Here is a 17,259-nt window from a genome sequence, read left to right on the forward strand (position 1 = left end):
TCTAACAGAGGTATTAACGGAACGAACTTTTGCCGAACCGTTCCACCGGCTATTCATGAAGCACGCGCGTAGAAAAAGGTCGCAGAAAAATGTGCTCGGGGTCCTTGTATCAAGTTTCATCGTAAAGACCCCACTTATCGAGAAACTGCTTCAATTCTGGTTTAGTAACGAACAAGGCGACTGTGTTCACCGTTGTTGTAGTTTATGACCGTATAGTGATTAATCGATCAGTCCTAACGTTTGATAGAATATCTTGCGAAGAAAAATAATAAGAACGAAGTTCGATAGAAACATTCAATAGAATATCTTGAAGCAAAATGATAAGAAAAAAGTATACAGGTCCCGGTCATTGTGGAGCTTCCAAAGTATTTTTGATTGACTAAATCATACATATAATTTTAACACATACCTACAAGTGCATAAGAAACAAGATGGAGAGGAAACCTTATTCGTTCGAATTGTTAAGAGGCACTCGTTATATTTCACGATCTAATACAATTCGAACCATAGACGCAAAAGTTCTTTGAATAGAATTAATCCCGTTCGTTTCTATGCGCTCGATTTTTATAAGCCTATTGAAATCGATGTTATTATAAAAAAAAAAAAAATGAATAAAATATCGAATCGAACGGAGAAAGGACCTCCGTTACAACCCCGAAGGGGTTCGACGCTATTAATCAGAAAAAGAACAAAAAAAAAAAAAAAAAAAACGATGTAAAAAGAAAAAGGAGAAAGCAATAAAGTAGGTAGGTATTACACCCGCGAAGTTTTGCCAAGCAATAAGTATCAGTAGACTACGCAACCTGTATGAAATGGTATACCTATACGGTGACCAAACAGAGGTAGTTGATTTTTTGAAACGTGCGAAATTTGACTGTGCGTATTTCAGTGGCACATACAACGTATATATGTACATACATATCTGTATATACCAACTTTCTAACCGGTGGTATAAATTTTCAGGGGTAACACAGTGAATTTAAATTTATATTCTTGGTTATATAACTTCTCCACGGCATAAATCTCCCAAGAGGAGTAAAAAAAAAAAAAAAAAAAAGGAAAAAACAGAAAAAGGTAAAAAAAAAAAGAACTTCCGCCGCTTTTCAGACTACGAAAATTCTCGACACTTCGGGATGCCTCTGCACGTATACATATACATATACTGTACATACGTAAGGTCGCAGAATGTGGAAACTTTTTTCTTCGAAATACTACTTCAATTATTACAACGTAATTCACCCGAGTCACAGGACAGAGCAGGACGGTAATTTTTCGAGGGGAGGATTTTATCGGGACCGATTATTTTCAAGATCTTATCTACGTTTGCGAAGAGAAATTTATTCAGACTTTCGTTCGGATTTGTCTGCTTTGTTGGAATTTGACGAATGCCGGTGAATTTCCCATCAAGTGACGAATGGTTTTCATTTATTCGTTATTTTTTTCGCGCAACAAAAATTCGTGGAAATACAGGAAAATAAAAATTCGGCTATTGCAATACTTTCGGTATGAGGCACAACTTTTTGCTCGTCGCGTTACACAGATTCTGTATTTACGAACGATTTTCAATCTTCTTTATGAACGGACCATTTTCAATCGATTGAAGGGGGAAGCGAGTGACAAAAACGAAAATTACTGGGAAAACTCAGAGTTTCGTCGATTTTTCGAAAAATCTAACGCGTCGTTATCGCAGATGGATAAATAACGAGGCGATTCTGTATATTTTTTTCATCGAATGTATCTATGACCTGTAATTATCTATTACATAACCATATAATCCATCGAAGCAAGTACGACCTTCGAACGTTATACGTTTCTGTTCCGTAAGGGGTTTGGATTTGGGACATGACTCATTAGAGTTATACCTGCTGGAACTAAAAAAAAAAAAAAAGGGATTTGGATCGCAACTGGGAGGTCGCGGTTGTGTTTGCGTATGTTTTGACCGACAGTAATAAGTTTATCGTTGCCGAAGATCAAAAGCGACATAACATTACCTATACCTCTGAGATGCACGAGTTACGAGGAATCGATATCCGAAGATAGAGGCGAGCCCTGGCCCCGCATAAAGTGGCGATAAACTTCGGCGTTGTAATAAAAATAAATGTGGTCAGCGCGGACGTTGGGCAAATATCTTTCTCGTGCGTTCACCGATGATATTTTACCGCGATAGTCAAGTAAGTAAAACAATGCGCACGTGTACACGTGTAATCGGCAGGAAAGCGCGACAATCGCAGTAATGAAAGAAACTGGAGCAGTAGCCTACAAAATTGTAGTTTCCAGTTAATTATATCAAGCGCGCAAGTGAATTCGCGGTTAAGTTAATGACCGGTTGAATTACCTACTTTGCAGATACACCTGCCCGTACCATGCGATAAATTATCGCGAGGATTCGCGCTAGATTAAGAGCTAACCAGAGCTTTTACCAACGGGTTTTGTTCGGGGGATAACCTTTTCAACGAGTTTTTTCAATGACGTTGAATTAAACCGTCATTCGTGCGTCGTCTGGAAACGCGTAAAAAAGATTATTCGAAAATACATCGTGCACGGACGGAGCTGAACAATACCGGTTAGCGTACGTACGATATCTTTCAAACTCGTTGAACCAAACTCGCTTGAGAGATGCCTCGAAGACTCCTCAAGAATAACGTAAGAAAAATATATGAATAAACGAGTAGTGAAGCTGGTGAGCTTTCAGGCTATAGTAATTTGCAAAAAAAAAAAATAGCAAGAACAAGAAAGACTTTGGCAAATTAACGTTGCACCCACGTCGTACCTTCCACCCCTGGTGCAGCTAGTGATTTCAATTCGCTCCCCGTTTCATTTATTCTTCCTATTTATGTACACATATAGGTAATCTATATCGCCATTGACACGCATTCAGGATACGAGTTCAATGGTGCTTCTTTGATTCGTGTTATCGATAAATAAATGAAAATAAATAAATAAATGAACAAAAAAAAAAAAAAAACAGCTGGGCAATTTCCGCGAGGCAATCTATTGTCGCCGGGGGTTCGGGTCCCCCCGCCTGCTTCTAGTGGCGGTCGCGGCGCTTGATCGTGACGCAAAATAAAATAAATAGACCGTTTTATTATGGAATAAACTTGATTTAATATTATTAGCTTCGATATATATGAAGACTATAGGACTACAAGCGCCGATATATAGCATTCGAACCCCATTGTTATTGCCGCAAACTCTTTACACGGATTATTAATGTACTTTGTGAAACTGCAGGTATATTATTATGTTACACATTTAAAAAGAAGGTTCAGCAGCCGAGCCGTGATTTTGAAATAAAAAGCTCAGTTTTACCCAAGTAATTATAGGTACGGCGATATTTATATGTATGTACTACAGTAAATATTTCAATCAGAATTTCAAACACCGAACGCAGCGTCTTGTTATTTACAAAAGTCTGGTCGTTGGTGGTACATAAGTATAACAAATAGGAGCAAGGTATAGGTATGTAACCAGTGTAGATTATTTGAGGTAATAAATAACATGTTTACAGATAGATATACCTACGTACGTACGGACGTACGAGGCAAGCAAACTGTCTCGACGTCATGATGGTTGAGTAATGAGAAAATACGAATGAAAATAGATTATCGGATCGGTAATCGAAAATCAACATTTCTTCTTTTTTTCCAATTTATACAGGTGTACCTATAACTAATCTCGCCGACGTATGCGCGGTGTGAGGTGTACGTACGTACCTTACCTCGTCTTTGAAATCTGAAAAGATTTCGAGTGAATTACGCGACAGGCAAGCCTGCAGGTCGAGCTTCCGAATCCAATTCCGTGTGCCTCCGCGAACGGGAAAAGAAACGTAGAAAAGAGATAAGGAGGAAGAAAACAGAGAGGGAACGAACGGGGAAAAGCGGCTGTGAGATCGGAGAGGGCACCGAGGGGTGCGACGGGAGAGAATAAGTTGGAAAAAAAAGAAAAATCGAAAAAAATCAAGAGAAAAAAAGAAAAATCAGATGCGACCGGAGAGAGAGCGAAGAAACCCACCCGGAGAAATGGTATATGAGAAGGGCAAAAGGAAAAAGGATACGGAAAATGGAACGAAATAAACATTCTCTGGAAAACGAACGTCCGAGAGAACCCCGCTCTGGTTCTATACGCGTATAATACGGACGTTAAATTTCCATTAAACGAGAGGAAACAATAATAGATGAACGACATAGGCCAGGAAATCGTATGCAAAAAGTTTCAGAGCTGTTATTGGAATGTGCGTTAAATTTGCAAGTACACGTACATACCCAATAGCCATTGCAGACGCGCGAACGGAATGTTCGGAAAATTCTCTGCTTCGTCGGAACGAATTTCTACCTTATTCGTACGTAGGTATAGGTGAACCACCATTTCGTCAATGAACCGATAAATGCACATTACACGCACACGAAAACACGCGCGCGAGTAGCGATAGAGCATCACGGGCCGAATCTATCCGTAGCCTGCGGCATTATTTTCGAGTATTTTTAAAAGAAATTTATCGACCAAAGTCTATAAAAACTTGTAAAATTTATGTTCCTCCAACTCCGCCATGCTTATGAATTACTCGAACTATCCGCGAGAATATTGTTGGTGTTAGTTGAGACGAAAAATAATGACGAAGAACTGCACATAATTGAGAAAAAAAAAAAGGAGCAATAAAATTTCACGAAGAAATTGAAAAATCATGATCACAGAATGTGACATCGTGTTACATTACGAACAGTCGCAATCACAACACTCGCGTCACGCACCACTCGACGCACGACCGACGCGGAACAGAAACCGAGTCGAGGAATCAACTAGCCCGTGTAGATTCCAGCGCACGAATCTCTTACGAGACACCGTTCGTCTCGTATAAAATTAGACTGGCGTTCAAAATCATAATTTCCATAACTGTGATCACGTTTGTCAAAGGTCCACCTAGAGGGCCTGAGCATCCCTCATTTCCTTTGACCGTCACTCGATCGATCGGTCGTGTAGGCTCAACGATAAGACTATTGTCACCGAACGTCAATATTGACGAGTGTATGCCGGATCGTCTCCGTTTGAGTGGAGATTCTGCAGGTCGCAGCAATTGGCGATCCGATGCGCGAATCTAACGTCAATTTCGCCAAACCGATAACCGTCTCGCGCTTCGCATGAGAGACGAAATATCCGCCAATCCGTTCACCGACTGCTACTGCATAAGCTCGAAACGAAAGGGAAAAAAAACAGGTTTACTTGTCCGCGCAACGCTTGTATCAATACGACTTACATAATTGAGGAAGAGAAATTCCTGGAATAAAATTGTCGATCATCCAATTAGTTGCCGTCTGACTTATAAATTGCTGAACGACATTGTTTTCGTTCTTTTCCGAAAAATCTAACTAGACCTGAACGATTCGCCTTTTTCACCACTTGTTTTAAACACTCAACTCGGTCGAACGAAAGAGTTGAGATAGTGCAGTTAATTATTTCATCACGCGATCGCTATTTTTACGCGCACATCGTCTATACCTACGTGCGCTTCCCTAGCAAGTCACGTACGCGTACAATGGGCAAGAATGAAAGAAAAAAAGAACGGCTCATTTTTCGGTTAGCCGAACATTCTGCATATCTGTTCAAAGGCGGAGCTTCGAAGGACCGGACATCAGGTGCGAACATATGCGTGAAATTTTATTATTCGTACATCAATGCGCCGCGCGCATCTGAAGACCATTCCGTAACTACTCGGTCGTTAGTCGGTACCTAAGAGCAATCGGCGAAATCGCAGCGGTTATGAAATTATTTTATATTTGCAGCTGATAATTTCGAGTGTTCGTGCGAGCGAGCTCTTCCGCCTTTCCAGTTGCCACGCGGTGACCAACCTCACCACCCGTCCATCTCCTGTGAACGGCGAACAAGGCTCACGTAAATAATTTCACGTCCTGTGGCGTCACAGGAGCTATAAAATTACAGTTCTCGTATCACCCCCATGTATAAAAAATGGACAGAGATATTTTCAACGCGCTTCGTACGTTCGAGCGTGCGATAAAAAATTTCGGGTTCCAAAATTCTTCGTTTGAAATCCAGTTTTTCGAGATGCAAGTTCGTGATTTTGAAAATCAAAGGGTCCTTTTCAAAGCGTTCAGAGGTTGAAATTTTTAATTATTGTGAGAGCACATACTCCAGGGGGGGGGGGGGGGGGGGGGCGAGAAAAAACATTTGTGGGACGGACGGTGGTGCGAGTTATGACCGACGTTTTTTTCAAGGCTCAGACGCGCAACCGACTTAATTTGAACTTTTTCCTCCGACTTTTTTGAGCTTTTAAACTTTTTTCCGAGCTCTTAGGCTTTCCAGAATCTACCTTTCTCCATGGTTCTCTATTCTCGGCCAAGATCCTTGTATAGACAGAGCTGTGCGTGTTGCGGAGGCGAGGGAAGATGAAGAAAAATAAAACGAATGAAAAGAATGAGAAAGAAGCTGCTCTTGTTCTTCGTGTATACTTTCGAGGAAGTGCCGTTACCCCTCGTGTTTAAAGGCGGTTTCTTTCAATCCCATTGTAAACGAGTTTTCCACGCCGCTCGCAGTACTCCAGCGGGTCTACACGCGGCTATTGTCATCCGTATCCCCGAATGACAATCGCCCTAATTGTTTTACGCGAAACTTTATAGATTCGATAGATTCGCGACGGCTGTACATAACTGTACGCACACCCGTATACGGTTCTCGCTCGTTGGATCATGGATGCGCCAAAGGCGGTTGGCTTTTTGCTCCGAATTCGCCAAGTAGGAATTAACAAATCGAACGAGCAGGTATTCTACATTCGAGTCATCAGCTTCGGCCAGCTCGGTCTGAAAGACGTACGACGTAAGCCAAATTTTTAATTAACTATATATACAAGGGCTGTTCGTTGGACGGCCATGTATAATAGATTGGTTGCTATAGCGATGGTTTATTTTCTACCACACCACGTCGACCTGCATCAGCTGGAGCACAGCTAGCCGTTTGGATAGAGCTGTTAGTCAGCACTCAGCGTTCTGCACGCTGCTCTGCGTCCACCTGTCTGGATCCAATTTTATTTTTCGCTTTCAGGGCATATTTATGACGGGTAAAAAAGAAATTAAGCTTTTATATTAGCTTTGTTGAGTCGAACCCACTCCCTCGCCAGCGACGAAGAGGTGAAAAAGGGTGCGGAGTTCTTTGTTTAGTGGGATCGGATGTATTGCAAGAGTAAAAGAGACGGAGGAGACGGAACGAGAGAGATGGACCCGTGGCACCAGCCAGAAGCGAAACGGGAAGATAAAAGGCGTACTTTGTAACGAGCAGCACTTAGCCACCGAGTCTTGAGCCCCGGGGGCCTCGGTAGGGGTGCCTAGCTTGTCTGATTAAGTGCAAAAATATTTCAAGTTACACTTTTGTCGTGATTTTCAGCTCGCAATCTCCGTGCCGAACGTGAAACGCGCGCGCGCGCGTCACGACGCGGCGGTGTAACACGCTTCACCTTTTTTCTGTCTTCCTTTTTTTCTCATTATACCGTACAGATAACCATCGAGTTTTGCCATCCTTTGGTCTTTGAACATAAATTTTCATTCACCACCATTGAACCGTGCGGCGTTCGCGAAACGTCAGCTAGTTCGTTTTTTTTTTCTCATTATTTAGATTCATCACGTCCTGACAGAAATTGATTCGCATCGTTCTTATTTCTTTACCGTTGCACTGCGCAAGCGATGCAACTCTCGGGTAAAAGGCAATGTCTGAGGATTTACAGGGTGATTCGAGGAATCTGAAACTGTTTTCTTTATTCAATTCTTCAGAATTTTCGAAAATTACGTCTGACTCGTCGAAAATTGTATTGTTCGCGTAACTTTCATTGAGATAAATTGAATGCTCTGAAAAAGTATAACTGCATTTTGTGTCATTGCACAAAGTTTGAGCGGCACAACAAGAAAATTTCGTCACCGCGTATCGGAGATCGTCATGGCCCGTGGATATATTCTCATTACAGCGTACACTTTAGTAATTATTAAAAGTCTACGCCGAATTTCACCGAGTGATTTCCCCTTGATTGGTTTGTGCCCGATAATTAGAAGTCTGGATAAAATAACGAGGTGGTTTTATTTTCGCCGTTCCACCGGGTGGCGGGATTCCACGTCGTTTTTATCGCTCAAATGAAATCCAATATAAATTGTAGCGTTGAAACAAATTCAACAAATGACTTCGACCCCTCGCTATATCTACACGCTTTAGTTAGGAAAACCGCAACGTACACACGGTTCACGGTTGTTTCTGAATCGTTTCGTGGCCACGTTCGTATCGATCAACGCATGGTACAAGCATGCCGTATCCTAATGCATCGAAAGCGCTCATTGTCAGACAAAAAATGTGCCATCGGCTGGACGTCATACTTCTTTCGAGCCGTGAAAATTTCTCAACGAATAAGAGAGCGAAGAATCTGCAAGAATATTCGATAACGACGTTCGCCGAAGATATAGTCTTCGATTCAAAATCAGCTTGGTGTCGTAGTTTTCGCGGTGCTGTTAAACGATTTCGCACCGATGATATTTCGAGTGAAAACCAGAACACACGGAGACTCGAAATACAGATGAGAAGTTGCATCATCTCGAGATTGGGATGATCGAAGACGAATGATCCCAGCCGGTGGCGGTTATTGACAATATGTACCGCGATTAAGCGGTCGAGTCGCTCTCTGGGCGAGCGTCGGGGGGGGGGGGGGGGGAATTCGGTCGTGACTATTCGAGGGTGTCGAGAGGAGGTCGTAACGACGGGGCGGGATGCCACGTCACTACGCGTACATGTATATCTACTTATAATTACCTTTATTAGACAGGTGTGCGGTATATTTGATGCAGGAAACGCGTGTAAGGGTAACTAATTATAGCCACCTTTGTGTAATCTACTGGACGACCCACGCGCAGCCTCGGAGCTGTTCACAAAAGCGAAATTTAATAAAACCGGCACAGCGGGTGGTTGTTCTCGCCTTGGACTCGGGGATGATTGATATTACGCGTTATAAATCTTACAACGAGGTATTATAAACTCGCCTCTACAGGTCGCGTATTATCTTCCGCGGGAAGATATCTTTACGGGACACTCTGTGCCGCGGTAATTCGGGAGGCCGCGGTACACGAGTTTGAGATGTTTCTTAAAAAGAGTGCCGTTAATAACCCAACGCGGGGTTACCCAACGCTTTTCTCTCCCGCTCCTACCTTACCCCCGAGCCCGCGATATCTATTTTTCATCTCGTGAATCGCAGGATTTTTTTCGTAGTTCCCTCGCGGTGAAAAAACAAAACCCTCGATGGAAATCTTGTCGTATACAGTGTAACTCGTTTCCCGCTCTTTCTGCCGGATCAAATTAACGGCGAGTCTTTACTCCCACGCGTTTCACCGAAGGACCGAGAGAATATGTCCTCGGGACACTTACGGGGGAAAAGTCTTGTTCGCTTCGTTGCCAAGCGGTGACGAGTATCGACGACATGAATGTACAAAGAAGAGATTGTTGGATGAAAAAAAAAAAACAAGATAAAAATGAGAAAAAGCAAATGATAAAGGCAAAGATCGGGAACGAGGTTCCAAACGTCGTTAAGGGTTGTTACCGCGGGTGAAAAAATGCCGACGGAAAAGAAGAGGATTGCGGTAACAACATGTGGTCACAAAAGTTGACGCATTACACAGCTACCCTGAAGTTGCGATTGACGCGATCACCGCGCGTGATGAGAATGAGATTGAGGAGGAGAAAAAAAAAAAAAAAAAATATTGAAGGAGATAAAAAATCAACGATTGCGAGGAGTTGAAAGTCGAGGGAAAATATGTATATATATGCGTGGATGACTAATTTGGTGGGTACCTGTAATAAATGTTAATTTTATCCGGGTCGTTACTACCCTTTCATCAGACCGCCTCTGTGATCGTCAATGACGGCTGAAACGACCCTATTTACACCACAAACGGTGGACCGAAATTTGAATTGACTCGACGCTGGGACGCAACACTTCTTGTTGCGGCATCTCCGTCTCAACGGAAGCTCAGGTAGAGCTTAACCCTACTCAAGAAGTTTTACCGCCGATTTCCTATGATACGTGTATTATACCTATACCATAAATGTTTCACGTGGCAGCCTTCTTACTCCTCCTTCTTAAGCATTATTGGTCAACGCTGTTCAACCGAGATCATCGACCATTTATCACACGACCTCCGATCGATAGCGTTAAATGTTTCGCCAAACTCTCCCGTACACTATACGTTATACACGTTCCCACATGGTTGGTTCCCCCGCCGAACGGTCCTAGCTGCGGACGCCTGAAAGAAAATCACTTTCATCCCGCACTACCTCGTAGGAGATAAAACGTTTATTTCCGGTTCCCTGTACGATACCCCTAGCGCCCTATAACTTTCTCCGATAGAAATCTCAGTGATTCAATGAATTCTTCAGGATGGGGGAATAAAGACCGTCAAAGGAATGAGTCGAAGAATCTGCGAAATGTCCTGCACGTAGATTTCACCGAGGATTTCACACTTCCTCTTACGTATTGGATGCATGAACGATGAGACGGAGGAATGTGCGCTTCGATAATATCTTCCGCGGAACGAGCCGTTCACTTATACCTATACGTGCAACGTAATCAAATAGACGTAGAATTTTCCATCAGCCGAGATAAGAGATATCGTTTTCGCATTTTGCCCGGTAATTCGCGATTTCTCACAACAATGAATGTTAATCACCCGATGAAGTTTTTCTGAAAATTCATCCCTGCTCCGTGTAACAGAAAAAGGAGAGCGATGGGGGGGGGGGGAGGCAGGGGGTGCCTGCACGGAAGTGAAGTTCCAACGATACCAGTGCGGTATAAGTTTATCCTCCATCATCCGGGGCTTATCCGTTGTTATCGAAGGTTTCAAATTTCTGTAATTATATTCATATCAGAAATTCAACACCTTGTTGACCAATCTGAACGGTTTACTTACCCTTACTGGACGCCGAGTAATCGAACAGCGAGTTACTTGAGTAATCACTGAAGTAGTACGTACCGCCACAAGCCCCGATATTCCAGACGAACTTGCCCCCGCGAAACTGGAAGCTGCATCCCGTGCCGGAAGAGAACGAAGCTTAGCCTCGCTCTTATACCTATACGTAATACGTACGGTATGTATACGGGCCATATTCTATTCCATGCTAGGTTCTCCGCTGAGGAGGGCGAGCGAGTACGTGCCGCATAGTCGAGGAGACAACCAACTACGACGGAGTGGGACGCACGACGACCACGACGACCGCGACGATCGACTCTCTCGGCGAGAGTCGCGTCGCGGTAGGTCGGTATCCCCGATATTATCTCCCGGGGAGGCAGTTCGGCCAACCAGTTGCCCCCCCTTCACAATTTTGGCCGGGGATGATCGGCGAAGCTACTACTGGCTACCTTCCAAACTTTATTTATTCGAATTCCGCAATAACTTGCCCGGAGTTCGCCGGCCATTCAATATCACATCGCGAGGGTCAGGGTTATAATATTCCGACGGAAATTATCACGCAGTTTATGGATACCAGCTACAAGAAAATCACATAGTCCCGCGCTTACGCGTTTCCGTCGACTGTTTTTCCTCGTCATTTTTTTGTCGTGCAATTTTTTTATTCAATCTCTTTTATTTAACCGTTCAGTTTCCACGGTAGAAGGGTAAAAAGTTGAAACGGTCGGAAGAACAGGGATGTACGTTCCCTGGTAAAAAGTGGAGAACACCGAGAACTCGTGTTACGATTCCTTGGCGCTGGTCCCATATTTTTCTATTTTATGGGCAGCAGACAGAATTTGCGGTTTCCACTGGCCGCCGCCGGGAAGCGGAGAGCACTTTCGGTACTCACGCAATTCTATATCTATATACGGATTGCTTGGCCACAGTTATTTCGCCCGTTAGTCACAGCTCAGTTGTTCTTATTATTTTACAAGCCCGGTGTACCATGCGGAAAAGTTGTACACTATAGTATCGCGTGATATGTGACGACGGCGTTGAGTTGGATATGGAGCAAAAGGAGCTGCGATAGAATTTTCAATCGCGAGATTCGTGACGCCGATCCGTCCGTCACCTATCAAACGAACGAACGAGGCTCAAATTGCAATAAGTACGTGTATGGGAAGTATCGGGCTCGGTGGGGAAGAGCAGGTCGATCGCCGGAGGGAACGACTAGAAAATTTCACGGCCAATCAGGGGCACGTTGATAACTTTTGCCAACTGTGATTGTAGATTCGGCTGATTGTGCCGATTCGGAGGCACCGATTTGAACAGGGGGTGGGTGGGTGGAAGGAAAATTTGTAAGGCTGACGGCGAAAATGAGAATGGCTTAATGTAGCCGGTGCCGAGATTCCTTCTAATTCTAATGTTCTGACTTTAAGCTCAGCCAATTCAAGACGACTACGCCAGCGTGACTGATGCCCACTGCCTGCGCGATGCCAACAAAAATGTTAATCTTAATCTCAGCGATTAATTGAATCGCGTGATTATATCCGAAAGTTTAACGATGCTAATTCTCATCGTGACGTTCACCGTAGTTTCCGTGGCGCCGTCATCATACTCCTACCATACTCCTACGCTTCTCCCCTCCCCCCTATTGCGTATACTATAGGGTAGGTCCTTTTTCACTATCTTTTCCTTCGGCCTTAACTCTCTTTTTTAAATAGTTCTTTATCTCGAAATTTATGCGCTGGTTTATGGAAGGTTCCCTTTTATGAAATGCGGGGCTTTAGTACCGCGCACGCGGTGTCCGATACCATCTTGAGCTGGCAGATTTTATGAAAATTGAAGACTGCAGTGAAGATTACAAGGAAGAGAAAAAAAAAAAAAAAAAAAACACTAAAACCAAAGAGCAACAAAGAGACGAAAAAAAGTTGTGTTGATTGCCCGTCCGCACGTACGATCACTTTTAAGTACAACCGGGGACACGAGCGTAATACGACCTTCGTCAAGGGCCATGTCAGCTGTACTTCGGATAACTCAGCCGCCATTTTAATATCGTTTTCTAAAACGTCTTCTCTTTTATTCTCTTTCTTTTACTTTAATACGGCAATGTCGTACACGCGGCGTAACGTGCATACGAAGGAATTCAGAGATTCCGTATGTGGTATGTGAAAATTGTATCGGGCGAAAATTTTTCAACGCACCATCTTCATATCGGTTCTATATATCTCTATTTTCACTCCCCTGTACGTGTAATATGTGAAAACGAAGAAAAAATTCACGAACGATAACACGATCCACCCAGATGCAGCGGGGCATGGCATTTTTTCGGATTTTTTTCTACTTATTTATTTTTTTCCACGAAGATATTGCTCCAACTGTAACATTGTCGTACCCCTTGTGTTTCTTCGGAACGAGGTTCGCTTGTACATATCAAATTTGACGGATCAGACGGTGAAAAGGGGACGAAATTTTTCGAACTATTATTGCAATTTTTTATTCAAATAGAAATGTTATATCCCAAAAGACTATGATATATTTCTATCTTCTCTGCGTACTTGAAACAAAATAAGGTCGATTGAACCTGCGGCGTTCGGATCATTGGGCGTAGAGTGCAGGAAATTCGTTTCAATTATCAGTAACGAAAAATTAAAACTACATCGGAGAGAGAATAGATGGGTATCCAATGAATAATTTGCAGGATAGAAATTCTAAAGCTGGAGTACATATGGGTATATAAATCCCTCCGCTAAAATATTTGAGTCGGTGAGAAATTCTTTTCCTTCTTTCACGATTTTTTCTTTCTTTTCTGTTCCTTTTATTACCTTCGAAATATAAGTTGATCTTAATATACGCTCGGCGTAAAATTCTTCAAAGAAGCGGTGGACAATGAAGTGAATGAATTGATAAATAAATTCATACGAGAAATGGTTATATGTATACTTATATCATAATATACTGCGTGTCCCAGCGTTACCACCGCAGTATGCGTGGTTGCTTGCCGTTGGGCGATACCTTTTCCATAGCGCCACGTTCGTTAACGGATCTTACAATTAGTTTGACTTATTGTTAGCAACATATGGCAAGCCTGGTGTCTGACGGCAGGCAACCAGGCGTACTGAGATATAAACGCTGGGACACAAGGTATATTAAACTCGGATTTTCATGATGGTTACAGCGGTAGCTATAATATACAAGAGAAGCGTATAAAGTTAATGTAAACGAAAGTCATAAAGTTTCATCGGCAAGAATGAAAAATGAATGGCTCTGCAAGGGTGTCAAGGACGGTGGAATCGCAAGTTGCGGGCGATATGTTGGAAAATACACGTGAGCTGGCGAAGAAACGTAGGATTTTATCTCCTTTCTTTATTTTTTATTAGTTTTTTTTTTTTTTTTTTTTTTTCTTTGGTGCTTCTTCTTTCATTCTCGTATGCACGAAATTTGTTTTCTAGCAGATTAGACATATAATATTACTGCATCATATGTAACGCGGATGGTATAGCGGTCGTTTGCATTTTCAAAAGAGAAACACATACGCTCGACAGATATTTTCAGTGGGGGAGAATTTTGTCATTCGAATATATTTTCTTAAATCGGAATAGCCGGCCGACCATCGTTTAGAAAGTACATGTAAAAGGTGGGAGGAGAGGAGACAGGCGCGAAACTAATAAAATAGGAATTTACTGCAAGTCCCGAGGGAGGATATAAGCTGCGCGGTATTTCGCCTTTTGTCGTATAATGTTTTTCGTCCCCCTGTCAGGGTATAACATTCGCTTTACAATTTCGCTCCGTGCCCATATTGTACACGTCAGCTAATGCGGATCACGTCGCAGCTGCAGGTCCTTGCCCAGTCATTATTAAACTTCGATTATTCCAAGTCCGCGCGCGTCTCCTGAGGGATTAATACCTAACGCCGCACGGATTTGCGCGATGTCACTACGACTACGCCCCGTCAAACAGGGGAAAGAATCGGACGCACCAGATGCGATGGATTAAAATATCAGTGAATGTCGATGCGAATGTGCAGCCATAGATATATTGAACTAGATCGGACAAGATCATGGCGGATTCTAGTGTATGGGTTTAAATGTAGGCGGCGCGCTCGGCGAAAAAACCCAAATTGAGGATTTAGCTTCAGGCCACTGTTTTACTCACAGAATTACCTAAAACCCCATGATTTGCTTAACAGGTCGATATGATAATTTTATGAAACTGTTCGACTTGACCGACAGATATGTGACCAAGCGACATGAGCCATGTTATACACGGTATCCATAAATTTTTAACGTGATATATTAGATACAGTTATACATGGCTGTTTTACCCGTGATAAATTATTGCAGTAATGTCTCAACAAGCAGAACACAAAATCCAAAAATGCACGAATGCACGGCATAGTGGATTGTACCCTCCATGTAAACAGGATATATTTTTCAAAGTGTTACAAGGTGTTTTCTCAAAAACTGAGGATTATTTTGGAAAATTTTTGAAACAATAATTGCAGAATCATAGAAGGAAAATTCAATAATACCATAGATATTGAAATTTAGCTGGATTGTATGGGGGTTTTGAGGGTCACTTGGTTTTCCGAGCGGAAATCCATATTTTGTATTGCAGATTCGTAATCTACAAGAAAAGCTAAGCAGCATTCGTACAAAACATTTTTTTCATAATCATCATTTTGCAATTATAATATACAAAATTAATTTTACACGCAAAAACTAAAACTTCTGAAGAAAAATCGCAGAAGACAAAGAGAAGATATTAGAAAGTTTAGAATTCTATAAATTTCTGAACGAGGAATTTTGGCACTTGAAATGACCGAGAGGGTCATTTTAAAGGCCATGGAAAGTCAAAATCAATTTTTTCAAAAAGTACGGAAAATTTGGTAAAAAAAAAAGGTGTATCGAGATTTTTTTTCATTGTTCCGAAATATAACATCCTTGCCTATCTTTGAACTGCTGAAATTAGAATCAATAATTTTCAAAAATCTAAAATTTTTACACAAATCTCAGATGAATATTCTCACAAGGTTCAGAGAAATTTTTTTTTGCCACATACGTACCCATATGTATTCTGTATTGCCTATGTATACAGCTTACGATGCATTGTACACCGAGGATGATTGTAAGATCTAATATCTGATCATAGTGTATCAATCTTAGAACACTGAAACAAAACCTGTGATCTGGCAATGTTGCACCGAGTATATATAATATATACTTATATATAGGTATATATAATTCCTACTTTTGATTCTACAATGTACTCGAGATAACTTTATGCGCAGCGTTGCCGGATCACCATTGACCACGAAAATAACGTGTTGGAATTAAAAAGAGAATGATATTTCAAATTATCGTATCGCATCCACAAAAACGGTGAAGTGCTTTTTTTTTTTTTTCTTCAAATTTGTTTAAAGAACTTTTTTTTTTACTCTCATAAATTTGTTCAAAAAATTATCTCAGAAAAATTATTTTTACATTTCACATCAGATTCTACCTGGTAAGAAATAATTTCATTCTGTATAGAGCTTTTGTGGAATCTATTTTGTTTCAATTGGTGATACAACTCTGTAACGAAGCGTTCCTCTTTATCAAGTTTTTATTAACCCGCTTTCTTGTCCATCTGTTTGTCTGTTCAGTAAAAATTTTGCAATCGATTTTAAACCAACTTCCCAATGAGCTAGATATTTGAAACTTCAAACACTCCTCATAACTGGATGACAATACAATATGAACTTCTTTTCGTAAAAAAAGAAATAAAAAAAAAAACGGATCGATAATCAATGAGATTTATAATAATGAAATTTAACAAAATATAGTTATTGACACGATTGAAAGCAAATAGCTTGTTCTTCGAATAAATTTTGTTCCAATATACCACGTTTGGTTTTTTGCGGATATCTCGGAAACTATTGCAGATATCCCAAATTTGAAAGAAGGTTCATGAAGAGCAGAAAACATACTAAAAAAAAGTCCAACCTTCCTGAACTGTACCGCGAATATCCATAACTTTAATTGAGCTATGAGAAAATGACCGATGACGCCTGATTCGGCTCCCGCGCGCGATGATTGTTTCAGAGGCATATGCGAAAAAAATGTATCCAACAGTCTATATATGAATATTAAGGAATGAAAAAATTCAAGTACGTACTGGACACTCTAGTAAACAATAATCAGTTGGAAAAAAAATTTATTCATCATTTTTCAATGTAATATGCTTTTGTAAATTGAAAACTCTTTCTCAATAGGCGAATAACAAAAAAACTCGGATAATTAACAAACCGAAAGTTTCAAATTCCTTCCACTTCTTGAAGCTATGGAGAAAAATTAAAAAT

The 17,259-nt window shown here is 41.5% G+C and overlaps 1 protein-coding gene across 6 annotated transcripts in view; it reads right to left on the reverse strand.

Annotated features, from left to right (window-relative positions):
* Positions 1-17,259, reverse strand: part of LOC105683200 (neural cell adhesion molecule 2-like) — a 248,404-nt gene that overhangs the window by 113,814 nt on the left and 117,331 nt on the right. The window contains exon 1 of one of the 6 annotated variants that reach the window (XR_007280044.1): positions 10,941-11,237. The exons of 1 other annotated variant lie outside the window; for it this stretch is intronic. Coding sequence is in view for 2 of the 5 variants with exons in the window: in XM_048660025.1 (XP_048515982.1) it covers positions 10,941-11,135 (195 nt within the window). In the remaining 3 variants the exon portion in view is untranslated. Of the gene's footprint in view, positions 1-10,940; positions 11,238-17,259 lie in introns of those variants that run through there. 4 more of the 6 variants (XR_007280045.1, XM_048660025.1, XM_048660026.1 and 1 more) reach the window with 4 other exon arrangements.

The sequence above is a fragment of the Athalia rosae genome, chromosome 1, assembly GCF_917208135.1.
Source record: "Athalia rosae chromosome 1, iyAthRosa1.1, whole genome shotgun sequence".
NCBI classification, from domain to species: Eukaryota; Metazoa; Arthropoda; class Insecta; order Hymenoptera; family Athaliidae; genus Athalia; species Athalia rosae.